The 15,733-nt window shown below is 44.7% G+C and overlaps 1 protein-coding gene across 3 annotated transcripts in view; it reads left to right on the forward strand.

Moving 5' to 3' along the window:
• The window catches only part of TFDP2 (transcription factor Dp-2), a 78,825-nt gene that overhangs the window by 14,358 nt on the left and 48,734 nt on the right, over nucleotides 1–15,733 (forward strand). The window contains exons 1-2 of one of the 3 annotated variants that reach the window (XM_040427773.1): nucleotides 8,273–8,369; nucleotides 8,462–8,560. In XM_040427773.1, the coding sequence (XP_040283707.1) occupies nucleotides 8,558–8,560 (3 nt within the window). In that variant the 5' untranslated portion in view covers nucleotides 8,273–8,369; nucleotides 8,462–8,557. Of the gene's footprint in view, nucleotides 1–8,272; nucleotides 8,375–8,461; nucleotides 8,561–15,733 lie in introns of those variants that run through there. The other 2 variants (XM_040427774.1, XM_040427772.1) reach the window with 2 other exon arrangements.

The following is a 15,733-nucleotide window of genomic DNA, read 5'->3' on the forward strand; positions in this document are numbered from 1 at the left end:
TGCATTTGCAGGCGCCGAGGAGAAGCGGATTATCAGGAAGAGTTCCCGACAGTCAGCTGCTCGTTCAGTGGATGAGACCGCTGCATTTACATGCGGCGATCACCTTCACAGTATGGCGACGAGGGATCCCTATTGCCCATCCTCATACAGCTGCGGTGTTTCTGTGCAGCAGATTGCTGTTTAGATGGCACGATCTGCTGCCCAGAAACAATTTATGTGCCTGCACGAACGATCATTCATCGGGTGAGCTGATGCACCTTTAGGCTAGGGCTACACGACGAAATGTCACAACAATTTTTATAATGATAGTCTATGGTGTCGCACTGCGACATGACGGTAGCAAAAAATCCATCCAAGATGGATTTTTCTGTGACTGTCGCATTGCGACACCATAGACTATCATTCTAAAAATTGTCGCACGACAGATGTCATCTTGTCGCCCTAGCCTTACACGGCAGATTGTTACAGCGTGTAAGTCCACCTTAGACGGGAGAAACAGGACTCCTCCTCCGCACAGGACTTCTCCCATCTAAAATATCGGATCTCTAATGGAACTGACAAAAACAGATGCAAAATGAGCACAATTGATGCTCAAAATAAAGGATTTTTTTTTTTTTTGGTTCTTCTGATAGATCAGAAAAACGGAAAACTAAACGCTAATGTGAACCCGCCCTAATAAACTTTTATACAATTATACCCTTAGAGCAGTGATTGAGAACCTTTTAAAGACCGAGTGCTCAAATTGCAGCCCAAAACCCACTTATTTATCGCAGAGTGCCAACACGGCAACTTACCCTGAACACTACAGCCCAATATACTATATCTTCCATGTACTTTATCATTTCGCTATAATAGCCTGCCTACATTCAGTGCGCTGCCTGTGCTGTTCAAAGTGCGCCCTGCGCTGATGAATGGCAGGAAACGTCTAAGGCTACTTTCACACTAGCGTTCGGAGCGGATCCGTCTGATGTTTCATCATAGACTTTTTCCAGGGTGCAGGTGCCCACAGGGAGGGCTTGGAGTGCTGCCTCTGGCACCCGTGCCATAGGTTCGCCACCACTGCGTTAGGGTATATTAACACGTAGAGCTTGGGATGCCGTATAAAGCGCATCAATAGAACTGCATGCATTTTGTGGCTGTTTTTCAATTGGTTTCAGATATTGCCAGTAAAATACATTTATTGAAAAGATTTCACCTGTAAAATTAGCAACTGCATCAAAACCAGGGCAAAAACTCATGCAGTTTTCTATGTGGTTTTAACGGCAACTCTTCTGCTACATGTGAATATGCTCTTAGCGTCCTGGTGTGCAGATACTAGTACCTTGGAGAATGACAAGGGCTGAACTCCTCAAGTATGGTCTCTCTGTAGATAAGGCAGGGTCAGGAAGGAAGGTATTTTGAGCATAGGCCTAAACTAGCTCGAAATAACAGGTGCCTGCTAATGAGCAGGTAACAAAGGAGTATACAGGATGTCCACAATATAACGTCATATGGTGTGTGCTGCACTGCCATGTTTGGTTCACAAGTCGGACCTCGGTACGATGCGTGTCATTTCTTCTCAGAACTCTGAGCTGTAGAGTAGAGAATTTGCAGGTATAAGGTTAGATGCACACAAAAACAACAGTATAAGGGCTCAGTGCCCATCTTGGGGACCGTAAACGGCTGGTCTGCAATATACGGGCACTGGCCTTGTGCACTCCGTGCTGTGGATTCTTTTGCGTAGCGGAGGCACAAATCTGAAGCACTACAAAGCGCCTCAATGGGCTTTTGGGTCCATGCCTCCGCACCGCAAAAAGATAGAACATATTCTATCTTTGGCCGTGTCTTGCGGATTGCGGACCCATTCAAGTCAAAGGGTCCACACCTCAATACAGAGTGCATACGGCCAGTGCCCGTGCATTGCGGACCACTATTTACGGGCACTAAGCCAGTACGGTCGTGTGCATCAGCCCTAAAACGGTGCTCGCAAAGTATATGAGATTAGACAAACTGCTGTGTGGATTTAGAAATCTGCAGCAATTTTTTATTTTTGTGTGGATCTCACCCTTTGCAATTCAAACTGCAAGATTTGGTGCCAAAGCACAGAAACCCACAATGAAATCTGTGCCAATTTTTTTGTTAAATTTGCACCCGTGTGCAGGTAGCCTTAACCTGTTCCCAAACGCCTAATGAATATATACGTCGGCGGTTGGGCCTTTAAAGATGGCGGGTGCCATAGCCGCCTGGTGCCTGCTGTTTTAGACAGCAAGCACCCGGGTCTGATGTATGCGATCGATGATAACGTCCATTGCACACATTTATCCCCCTCAGATGTCATGGTCAGATGTGAGCTTGGCATCAGGGAGGTTAAAACCTGGGAGCGCGCGTCTGGCCATGCATCGGCTCCCACTAGCAAGGATCAGGGAAGCCGGATGGTATGTGCAGCCAGGTCCTCCTGAATGATCTAAGGCCTCCTGCACACGACCGTATTTTTTTGCGGTCCGCAAAACGGGGTTCCGTTTTCCCGTGATCCGTGACCGTTTTTTCGTCCGTGGGTCTTCCTTGATTTTTGGAGGATCCACGGACATGAAAAAAAAGTCGTTTTGGTGTCCGCCTGGCCGTGCGGAGCCAAACGGATCCGTCCTGAATACAATGCAAGTCAATGGGGATGGATCCGTTTGACGTTGACACAATATGGTGCCATTTCAAACGGATCCGTCCCCATTGACTTTCAATGTAAAGTCTGGAGTCCCTTTTATACCATCGGATCGGAGTTTTCTCCAATCCGATGGTATATTTTAACTTGAAGCGTCCCGATCACCATGGGAACGCCTCTATGTTAGAATATACTGTCGGATATGAGTTAGATCGTGAAACCTCATTTCCGACAGTATATTCTAACACAGAGGCGTTCCCATGGTGATGGGGACGCTTCTAGTTAGAATATACTACAAACTGTGTACATGACTGCCCCCTGCTGCCTAGCAGCATCCGATCTCTTACAGGGGGCCGTGATCAGCACAATTAACCCCTCAGGTGCCGCACCTGAAGGGGTTAATTGTACTATCATATCCCCCTGTAAGAGATCAGGGCTGCCAGGCAGCAGGGGGCAGACCCCCCCCCCCCCCCCCCCCCAGTTTGAATATCATTGGTGGCCAGTGCGGCCCCCCCCCCCCCCTTCCTCCCTCTATTGTAATAATTAGTTGGTGGCACAGTGTGCCCCCCCCCCCCCCCTTCCTCCCTCTATTGTAATAATTCGTTGGTGGCACAGTGTGCGCCCCCCCCCCTTCCTCCCTCTATTGTAATAAATCGTTGGTGGCACAGTGTGCGCCCCCCATTGGCCCCCCCTCCCTCTATAGCATTAACAACATTGGTGGCCAGTGTGCGGCCTCCCATCTACCCCCCCCCCCCCCCGATCATTGGTGGCAGCGGGTTACTAGCAATAGTACAATAGTAAAAGATTCATACTTACCTGGGAGCTGCGATGTCTGTGTCCGGCCGGGAGCTCCTCCTACTGGTAAGTGACAGTTCATTTAGCAATGCGCCGCACAGACCTCACACTTACCAGTAGGTGGAGCTCCCGGCCGGACACGAACATCGCAGCAGCCGGTAAGTATGAATCTTCTACTATTGTACTATTGCTAAGTAACCATGGCAACCAGGACGCTACTACAGCGATTAAACTGGGACTCCGATCGGAACTCCGCTGCCACCAATGATGGGGGGGGGGGAGGGGGAGATGGGAGGCCGCACACTGGCCACCAATGTTGTTAATGCTATAGAGGGAGGGGGGGCCGATGGGGGGCGCACACTGTGCCACCAACGAATTATTACAATAGAGGGAGGGAGGGGGGGGGGGGGCGCACACTGTGCCACCAACGAATTATTACAATAGAGGGAGGGAGGGGGGGGGCGCACACTGTGCCACCAACGAATTATTACAATAGGGGGAGGGGGGGGCCGCACTGGCCACCAACCTATTATTACAATAGAGGGGGGGGGGGCCGCACTGGCCACCAATGATATTCAAACTGGGGAGGGGGGGAGGGTCTGCCCCCTGCTGCCTGGCAGCCCTGATCTCTTACAGGGGGCCGTGATCAGCACAATTAACCCCTTCAGGTGCGGCACCTGAAGGGGTTAATTGTGCTGATCACGGCCCCCTGTAAGAGATCAGGGCTGCCAGGCAGCAGGGGGCAGTCTTGTACACAGTTTGTAGTGTATTCTAACTAGAAGCGTCCCCATCACCATGGGAACGCTTCTGTGTTAGAATATACTGTCGGTTCTGAGTTTTCACGAAGTGAAAACTCAGCTTTGAAAAAGCTTTTATGCAGACGGATCTTCGAATCCATCTGTATAAAAACTAACCTACGGCCACGGATCACGGACACGGATGCCAATCTTGTGTGCATCCGTGTTCTTTCACGGACCCATTGACTTGAATGTGTCCGTGAACCGTTGACCGTGAAAAAAATAGGACAGGTCATATTTTTTTCACGGCCAGGAAACACGGATCACGGATGCGGCTGCAAAACGGTGCATTTTCCGATTTTTCCACGGACCCATTGAAAGTCAATGGGTCCGCGAAAAAGAAACGGAAAACGGCACAACGGCCATGGGTGCACACAACGGTCGTGTGCATGAGGCCTAAGGCTGTCGCACATAAGTTCATGAGGAGAGCCTGCCTGTGGCAGTGCTCCATAGCAGCTAATGCATTGGAGTCTATGAGAGAAGCAATTTAATGATTGCTTGTTCCCAAGGGGAACTGTTAAAAAGTGTAGAAAAAAAAAAGTTTTTTAAATAAAAATACATACACGATTAAAAAGATTAACAGCGTGGGCATCGCCACATGGGAAAATGCCCGTATTATTAAAATATAAAAATATGTATTCCATATGGCAAAAAAAAGTCAAAATGGCGAATTCACTGAAATGAATGGGTCCGCATCCTATCCGCAAAAAGAACGGAACAGACACGGAAACGAAATAGTCCATGAGGCTTAAAAATGCAAGAAAAACTATACATATGTGGTATTGTAATCGTAGCGACCCAAAGAATGAAAATAACAAAATAATAACTTTTTTTATCAAAGTTGTGGCTTTGGGAAGGCTAGGGGTAAAAAATTTAAATGAAAAAAAAAAAAAAAGATCTCCTGGTCATGAAGGGGTCAAAGGGGTTGTGCAGGCCATTATACTGACTGGTAACTCGGAACCGAACCCGAGTTCGGTTCCAAGTTCTAAAGTTGTTTTCCGAAGTTCTTCAACGAAGTCTGGTGCCTTCATTTTTCTTGTTCCTTATCCTTTAGTCCCATACGGTATGTACCTCTCACAATTAGATTTTAGGATGCTTTTAAAAATATCCCATTTTGTGGCTATATTTTTATTTTTGAGGACTTTGTTCCAGTTAGTTAGACCTACGGCCTCTCTAGCTGGTCAAATTTAGCTTTTTTGGAGTTTGGTATTTTTGTTCCTCCCTGAAGAAACACTCTTATGAATGATAATTGGAAGGTTATTACTTTATGGTCACTATTTCCCAGGTGTCCCCCGACCTGCACGTCTGTTGTTCTGTCAGGTCTATTGGTTAATACTAAGTCCAGTATGGCCGTCCCTCTAGTTTGGTTCTGAACCAGTTGGGAGAGGTAATTGTCTTTGGTTATTGCCAAGAACCTGTTTCCTTTATGGGATGTACAGCTTTCAGTTTACCAGTCTATATCTGGGTAGTTGAAGTCCCCCATACTAACGGCCTCAATATGATTTGGGTCCGCACCCGTTCCGCAAAATTGCAGAACGGATGCGGATCCATTTATACGGTCGTGTGAATGCACCCCTAGTAGTAGATTCTCTGTGGACTCTGGTGTATTAGGTGGTTTATAACAAACTCCTGTCAGTATTTTATTATTGTTTTTTCCTCCATGTACTTCTGCCCGTACCTGTCTGACATCGATCGCATATCCTAGTAGCTCCTATTTGCTGCAATGAAAATTAGGAAGACCGTGGAGCGCAGGCCCGCTCAGCCATTTCTGTAACTCCACCTACCCATCCGGCGCTTAGGCCGGGTTCACACGAACGTGTGTGACCCGTGCCTGTGCAGCGGCCCGCAAATAGCGGGCCGTAATGCACGATCGCCGGCCGTAGGTCAGCCGCATCGGATCGCGGACCCATTCACTTTAATGGGTCCGCGATCCGCCCGTTCCGCTAAAAGATAGGACTTGTTCTATCTTTTAGCGGAACGGAAGTACGGGACGTAACCCCACGGAGGCACTCCGTAGTGCTTCCGAGGGGTCCCGTCCCGTGCGGCCGTTCCGCGATTCCGGATTAGCGGACCCATTGAAGTGAATGGGTCCGCATCCGTGATGCGGAATTCACACGGAACTGTGGCCGTGTATTGCGGCCCGCGATTTGCGGGCCGCAATACGGCCACGGATCACACACGTTCGTGTGAACTTAGCCTTACTCTGGTTATTCCCATCTCGGCCTTTTGAAGGATGCAGAATTATGAGTTTACCTCGTGACATATATACATCCGATGCATCTGTATTCCAATGTATTTTTGCCTTATAGTAAAAAAAAAAAACAATGACTGGCACCTATGTAATGCAAAGGGTGAAATCTGCAGCAAATCCACAGCACACACTGAAATCTGCAGCTAAGGCCTCCTGCACACGACCGTTGTGTGCGTCCGTGGTTCCGTTTTCCGTTTTTTTCGCGGACCCATTGACTTTCAATGGGTCCGTGGAAAAATCGGAAGATGCACGTTTGGCAGCCGCATCCGTGATCCGTGTTTCCTGGCCGTGAAAAAAATAGGACCTGTCCTATTTTTTTCACGGTCAACGGTTCGCGGACCCATTCAAGTCAATGGGTCCGTGAAAAATCACGGATGCACACATGATTGTCATCCGCATCCGTGATCCGTGTCCGTTTTTTCCTATCATTTCAATGGCAAACATGACTTTAGATTTTTTTTTCATTTTTCATGTCCGTGGATCCTCCAAAAATCAAGGAAGACCCACGGACGAAAAAACGGTCACGGACCAACGGAACCCCGTTTTGCGGACCGTGAAAAAATACTGTCGTGTGCAGGAGGCCTAAGTCTGCGTGATTTGGTGAGGGTTTTGCTGCTGATGATTTCGGACAAATATGGAAAATCAGAAAATCCACAGTGGACCCGATACATGTGGCCATACCGTTACCCAGTAACTTCTAGGTTTAATTAGCCGTCGGTCTGGAAGAACATCATGGTGATGGCATCTGTACAAAGGACCACCAGGCCACAGTAACCACATATGGATTGCAACCGATTGCACCTGAACTTGCAGCATAAGGGCTCATGCACACGACCGCATCAGTTTTACGGTCTGCAAATCACAGATACTTGCCGAGTTCATGGCACCATTTCTTTAACGCCTGCAGAAACGTCCTGTACTTGTACACAAAAGGACACTTAAACGACATTAGCTCAGAACCGAAGCTGAGTTGAGTTTCACGTTTCAAAGTGGTTTTCCACTTTAAAAATCAATTACCGAAGTTATTCAACAAAGTCACGCGCGACTTCGCGAATAACTAACTTCGGCTCATTGGAGCCCATACATTCTAATACTGTACGGAGAAGGATCTCCGTACAGTATTAATCCGAAGTTGCGAACGAAGAGACTTCAGATGTAACATCCGAGGCCCGCTTCGCTCATCACTATAGGACATGTTCTATTTTTTTTGTGGGGCCGCGGAATGGACCTACAGATGCGGACAGCATACGTATATCTTTTGAGGCCCCATTGAAATGAATGGGTCTGCATCCAATCTGCCAAAACATGCTGATTGGATGCGGACCGAACATATGGCCATGTTCATGAGCCCTGAAGCATGGCATGTACAGGTGCAGCCCGGAAATATGCGGTTACAGCGGCCAGGTTGCACGGTGTACGGGGAACCACTAATACATCTTTTTACTGACGTTAACAATTATTTTTTTTTTTTTTAGCTAAACAGCTGGTATTAATCAACCATTACATGTACCCAAAATGGTGCATTAAAAACTATAACTTGTCCTGCAAAAAGTAAGATCTCATACTAGTCCATTGATGAAAAAGTTATAGCTCTTGGAATGCAATAAAAATAAATGTGCGTGGTCACTAAGGGGTTAATACATGACACGTTACATCCAGTAATAAGCATTTGGTTCTCTTCTGGCGGATACAGCATTCGTCCTTTGCTGTAGACATTGTGAAAATGAAAGTTAGTCAGCGTGAAAGTTGATCATTGTGAAAGTGCGGCATGAAGTTTGTACTCAGGTGTAACCCACGCAAAACACACGACGCTCTCCCAGTATGGTAGATGATGACTATCATTAGCTCTGGACTGGAGGCCATTTGTGTTCTTCAACCCCATGGAGCACACGTGAGGTTGTACATAATCGCCATGTGCTTACTCCCTAGACACCCCCCGTTTTCCCCTGGATTATTGAGCCTCTGATGTCTGTTCTCTTCCAGGGCTTGATGACCAGCTAACAGCGCTCTTCAAGTGCTTGTAGAAATCGCCAAAGAGACCTTTCTTCAGATCCATTTATCGTGAATGCTGAGCTCCAAATGGTAAGTAGCACATTATCAGTAAGTGGACCTGCAGTTTCATCAAGGCAAACAGAATTTAGCATTTGGGAATTTAATTAAATTTTTTATTTATTTTGTGGAACGGTTGCAAAATTTAATTTATTAGTAGGGCATTTGTTGCTAATAAGCCAAATGGAATGACTTCCTGGTACATCTTGTCATACAGGAAATGAGTGCTCAGCCAATCATTGCCCACAGGGGTGACCCGCCTCCACCTGTGATTGGCTGAGCAGTCAGGAAGCATCAGAACAGGAGCGGTGGGAGATGGGTGAGATGAGAATCACTGCAGTGCGCTGACCTGAATAGGGCTGGTGTGCGGACTGTGGCCTCTAGTGGAGAAATCGCTCCTCAGAATTTTGACCTTTCCCTGTTGTCATCCCAAACCATTGTTTGGTCTGACAGATATTGAGACTTATATATTAGAGTCTATATAGTAAGGTCATGTTCACACTTCAGAATTCTGTCAAGATTTAGGTGTGGGTTCCATGCCAGAATTGCAACAGAATCTGCTGATGGTCTGCGGCAGTACAAGTGAATGAGGTATTTTATACCCCAGTCACACGTTCGAAGAAAAATGAAGGCGCTGTGAGAAAGATTTTATATAGGAAAGCAGTGGATTAACTTCATTGAATACAGTGGGGCTAATCTTCACGCAGGTTTGCTGGCTAGCCTATTGCAGGTATTCGGGTTTAGCCTCATTCACACGTCTGTGCTTAAATCTTGGTCAGTGATGGATCCATTTGTGGTCCGTGTGTCCATATTTTGCTGTCTGTGCCTCATCTGTGTTTCATTGAACCTGCACAGCTGAAAAATAATTTTCAAAGCATCTCTTCCTAATGATCCTTTAAAAACGGAAGGCATCCATGGTTTTCACGGACCCATAGACTATAATGGGCCTGATGGCGCATGCTTCCATGCTAAAAACATGGACCCACGGACCGCGGTAAAAAACTGATGTGTGAATACACTCGTTAAAATGGATGGGTGCGTGTGCTGTCCATGGAGGTAGTTTGCGAGCTCTAAGGAGGACCCTCTGCCACTCCGACAGACTGAGGGACGATTCCGTCTCCCAAGCAATGGTGAAAGAGGGGGCTGGAGTTTCGGGTGTGTTCAAAAGAGGAGTGTAAAGTGATGAGATAACATGCATGGGCATTTTAGAAATCCCCAATGGAAACTTTGGACGGAATTTATCATGAGGGAAATATTTAAAGTCAATTTTGCTTGAGTCTGTGTTGGTTGTCACAGGTTAATTGATAAATTAGCCATGTCCTTAACCCCTTCAGGACCCTGCCATTTTTCACCTTAAGGACCAGGCCATTTTTTGCAAATCTCACAGGTGTCACTTTGTGTGGTGATAACTTTAAAACGCTTTTATCCAAGCCATTCTAAGATTGTTTTCTCGTCACATATTGTACTTCATGACAGTGGTAAATTTGAGTCAAAATATTTTATTTTTATTTATAAAAAAATATAAAATTAATTAAAAAAAATTGAAAAATTAGCAATTTTCAAAATTTTTATTTCTCTGTTTTTAAAACCAATAGTGATACCTCCTAAAATAGTTATTACTTTACATTCCTCATATGTCTACTTTATGTTTGGATCATTTTGTAAATTACATTTAGTTTTTTTGGGACGTTAGAAGGCTTAGAAGTTTAGAAGTCACTTTGTGAGGCTAACATAATAGAAACCACCCACAAATGGCCCCATTTTAGAAACGACACCCCTCAAGGTATTCAAAACTGATTTTACAAACTTTGGTAACCCTTTAGGTGTTCCACAATAATGAGAAAATGTAGATTAAATTTTTGGCAGATTTTCCATTTTAATCCATTTTTTCCAGTAACAAAGCAAGGGTTAACAGCCAAACAAAACTCAATATTTATTACCCTGATTCTGTAGTTTACATAAAAACCCCATATGTGGTCATAAACTGCTGTACGAGCAGAAGGCATGGCGCAGAAGTAAAGGAACATTTTAAGTTGCCATATCACATTTGAAGACCCCCTGATGAACCCCTAGAGTACAAACTCCCAAAAAATTACCCCATTTTGGAAACTACGGGATAAGGTGGCAGTTATGTTGGTACTATTTTAGGGTACATATGATTTTCGGTTGCTCTATATTACACTTTTTGTGAGGCAAGGTAACAAAAAATCGCTGTTTTTGGCATCGTTTTTATTTTTTGTTATTTACAATGTTCATTCAGGTTAGATCATGTGGTATTTTGATAGAGCAGGTTGTTATGGAGATGGCGATACCTAATATGTCAACTTTTTTATTTTTTATTCTTTTTTTTTTAGATTTAACACAATAAAAGCATTTTTGAAACAAAAAAAAATCATGTTTTAGTGTCTCCATAGTCTGAGAGCCATAGTTTTTAAAAATTTTGAGCGATTGTCTTAGGTAGGGGCTAATTTTTTTGCGGGATGAGGTGACGGTTAGGGCTCATTCAGACGCCCGTATGCTGTCCGCAAAAATGCGGATCCGTTTTTTTGCGGATTAGATGCTGTCCCATTCACTTCTATGGGGCCCTTTTCTTCCATTGCACGGCTCAGCAAAAAAATTAAACATGTCCTATACTTGTCCGTTAAAATCAGGACATGGCCCTATTAAAGTCTATGGATCAGCAAAAAAACGGAACGCAATCCGTTTTTTTGCAGACATGCTGAACTGTCCACAAAAATACGGATCCGCATTTTTGCGGACAGCATACGGCCAACTGAATGAGCCCTTAGATTGGTACTATTCTGGGGGGCATATGCCTTTTTGATCGCTTGGTGTTGCACTTTTAGTGATGTAAGGTGACCAAAATTTTTATTTTTTTTGCATTTTTTATATATTTTTTTTTTACGGTGTTCATCTGAGGGGTTAGGTCATGTGATATTTTTATAGAGCCGGTTGATACGGACACGGCGATACCTAATATGTCTACTTTTCTTATTTTCCCTATTTTTTACATTTTTATTTTATTTTATTTTATTTTTACTGTATTTTGGAAAAAGGCCGCTTTTATTTATTTATTTTTTTCTTGAAAAAACTTTACTTTTTATATTTGTCCCACTGTGGGACTTCACATTTTCAGGGTTTGATCCCTGTTTCAATTCAGTACAATACATTATGTAAGTACACAGTAAGACGCTGACAGTTGCCTAGGAGACCCAGCACTCGGGGTTCGTCCTCCTGGAGTGAGCTTGTGACTTTTTTCTTTTTTTTTTAAGTCTCAATGATAAATCTGGAGTTAAACTCCTCAACATAGCTAACCACACGCACTTTTCCACCCACATTATGAAACTGCAGTTAGTGGTGTAAAAATGAAAAAAAAAATGAATTTTTTTTTTTTTTGCAAGCGAATGCAAAAAGTAGAAAGCTCTAATTTTGCGACTTTTTGAAGCCAGAATTCTGGAGTGAATGCATGATAAATCTGCCCCTTTGTTTTGAGAAAGTCTCCTTCCTGGGCTGTGGACAGAGTCTTATTCGGACACGCCTCATGCAAAACAGCGAATGGAGGTAAAGAGGAGTCCGCAGTCATCAGATGCGTATGTCACCTAGAAAGAAAGTGGTCCCTAACCATTTTGCTGACACTTTCCCCTTAATGCAGTTTGCCTGGAGGTTAAGAACAGAAGTAAAGTCACCAGGGGCAGAGGCACCACAATAACCATATGCTTTTTATGTCATGAACTTGCTTGAAGGTGGTCCTAGTGGACGAGAGGCCCTTTCCATGTTTTGGTACCTGTTTACACCCCAGTGTCAACAAACCACCTGGACTCAATAAGTAGGAAGGTTGTCCCCATCCTTATAGCTGCATTTACAGGATTTGGCGGTCACATGCGAATAAAACTCCATCCACCCTGGGCCGCCAGTGGGCGCTCGATTTTTGCAGGTAAAGCCCGAAGTCGTACCTTCCAAATTGTGTGCCCGTTGGCTGCTGCAGTGTCTCAGACGTTCCTGCGACAGGTGGCAGGAGATCAGTGAGACTGGCAACATGGTTTGATCTGACATGTTTTCCGTTTGGATCAAATGACGTCTGTGTTGTTTCTGGTGCTTGTCACACCTTCTTTCCCCAGGTGTGGCTGTTAGGGTCATTTAACCTTCTCTATTTATAGTTGCTTCTCCCACAATGCTGTGCGGCTTATAGATTTTGGACCTTTGGAGCTGAGTTTCTGGTGCTTCCATTGCTCCTTTGAAGTTAAAGGGAACTTGTCATCAACTTTATGTGGATCTCACTGAGGGCAGCATAAATTGGTGACAAATGCAGATTTTAGCGGTGTGTCACTCATGAGTTAAAGTTGTTGAGAACCAGCATCATAATCATTGCAGTCAAATCTACCTGAGAAGAGTCCTGGTTATACATAATCTCCTGCTCTCACCCATCTGCTGATGATTGGCAGTTCTCTCCTAGAGAGAAAGGGAGAAAACTAGGTAGAAGACTGTCAGTCATCAGCAGGTGGGAGGGAGAGCAGGAATTTATGAATAACCAGGACTCTTCTCAGGCGGCCGGGACTCTTTTCCAGGCCCAGTCTGCAATGATTGTGATGTTGGTTCTCAGCAACCACTTACTTTTAACTTATAAATGACAGACCGCTGAAATCAACTCGCCTGTCTCTACTTTATGCTGCTGTTAGTGAGGGCAGCATAAAGTTGATGACAGGTTCCCTTTAAGTCTTCCCTTTCCCTTTTGTATTTTGTTTGGGTTCTGTGTGTTGCATTTCCCTATTGTTTGTATTAGGCCTGAAGTAGACTCCTGTTCGTCCTTCCTTTTGGAGGAACTGGTAGTCTTGTCCCTGCCATTAGTACCAGGGTCCTATAGGGCTCAATAGGACTCTAGGTATTCCTGCGTATGAACTAGCCTACCTTTTGGGGTCTGTTCATACTGGTAGTCAGTCAGGATTTTGGTTAGGGTTTTCACTAGGAGGTGTCCATCGTCCTTCCCTAGTTCTCAGGCCCGATTCCCTGTTCCCTTATATGCTCGGTGTGGTGTTTCCCTCCCACAGCGAAGAGTGACATGCAGGTGAACAGAGTTTTGACTGCATGTGTCCGCCAGATCACGTAAAGGCGGCCATAGTGTATTTTCATGAACTGTTATTGCAAGTTAAGAATCTTAGATTTTTGTATAAACTCTACTTATTACATCAGTGGAAATTGTGGAAGCGAAATCAGATTCTCTCAAAAGCAGAAATGACAAAATCATTGACTCCGGAGTTATAGAGAAGCGCTTACTTACATGATGTAATCTTGGCACGCGTGACAGGCCATATCAACAATGTCATTTTACACGGAGAGATGATCTGACAGATTATCGGGAACAAAGAAGATGTTCCTGATAATTGCCTGATCTGCAGTGAAGATGAGGGCTGTATTCACATGCAGCAATTACCTCCAATATATGGGGATAAGCAATCAATACAGCGATCACTTGTCCCTATAGAGAATCATTGTTGCTGCGCAGCAGATTGGTGTTCAGACAGAACGATCTGCTGCACAGAAACAATAATTTTTGGTGATGGCAGAACGTCATGGTCACCCGATGAATGAGTGCTTGCACCTTTCACACAGGCATGTTATCAGGGATAAGCGTTTATACAAACACAGTCCATGTAAAAGGATCTTAAAGGGGTTGTCCAGGTTTTTGGTTTGTTCTTTGTATGTTTCTAAGCAAATGTAAGGAGTTTTCAATTCACTTACGTCATTTAAAGTGGCCCCCTTCTCCTAGTTAGCTGAGGTCACATGACCTGTGATGTCAGCTTCTTTCCCTGCTCTGATGACATTCTGTGCAAAATACTGAGGGAGTAGGAGGAGCAGGTCTGCCCCTGTGCAGGGGAGCGTCACTGTGAAGGCTGTGCTGGTTGGATTACCAAGCCACGCCCCCTGCACTGCCTTGTCCCCTGCACTGATTTGCTGGCTGAGATGACTGCTCTGTGTCTCCTCCCACTGGATTCTTCAGCAAAGTTTAACCCCTTCTACCCTAAGCAGCACAGACTCAAAGCTGGAGGCTCTGTCTCAGGTACTGAGCAGATGCAGGGTTTTCTCTTCTCCGGCACTGAATTGACAAATGCTGTGCACAGAATCTTCCCTCCTTCCTCACCCTTAGGCCTCATGCACACGACAGTATTTTTTCACGGTCCGCAAAACGGTGTTCCGTGATCCGTTTCCGTTTTTGTTTCCGTGTGTCTTCCTTGATTTTTGGAGGATCACCAGACATGAAAAGTGAAAAAAAAAATCTAAGTCAAGTTTGCCTTGAAAATGATAGGAAAAAAACGGACACGGATCACGGACGCGGATGACAATCTTGTGTGCCTCTGTGTTTTTTCACGGACCCATTGACTTGAATGGGTCCGCGAACCGTTGTCCATGAAAAAAATAGGACAGGTCATATTTTTTTGACGGACTGGAAACACTGATCACGGACGCGGATGACAAACGGTGCATTTTCCGAGTTTTCAACGGACCCATTGAAAGTCAATGGGTCCGCAGAAAATCACGGAAAATGGAACAACGGACACGGAACACAACAACGGTCATGTGCATGAGGCCTTACAAAGACTGGAGGAGTTCTCTTCTCTGTACTCTTCTGCTGGTTGTGAGGAAGTGTCTGCAGAGCATTGCACAAGAACAGGTAGGGGGAAGATCCTGTGTGTAAGCAATATCATTGTACTGTACAGCTGGGACTTGTAGTCCCACACATACAATATAAGTATCCCATGAGTATCAGACTGCAGGCAGGGCAGCAATTTTTTTCACTCCCTTTGCAGAGCAGGTGAAAAGCCAGTCTTTGTTGACACCCACAAATAATCATGAGGAAAACCTCAGAGATTGTTGTTACACACCCCCACTGCTCTGCAACTGCATGTCAACAAAGGGCCAGAAATATATATATATATATGTGTGTGTGTGTGTGTGTATATATATATATATATATATATATATATTATTTTTTATTTTTTTATTTTTTTATTTTTTGCCTAAAATTTGTTTATCTTATGTATGTATTGCTGAAAATCTGATTTACAGTGCTTTATTTTTTTCACATAACTCAGACAACCCCTTTTAATTGTATCTGGTTCTTGTCTTCACCATAATATATCTCTGTTTTATGGACAGGCTTCTGCTATAGTAAAGCATCACAATGATATCAGTAGTGCACTACATTCTGCT

Source organism: Bufo bufo, chromosome 4 (genome assembly GCF_905171765.1).
Source record: "Bufo bufo chromosome 4, aBufBuf1.1, whole genome shotgun sequence".
Classification (NCBI taxonomy): Eukaryota; Metazoa; Chordata; class Amphibia; order Anura; family Bufonidae; genus Bufo; species Bufo bufo.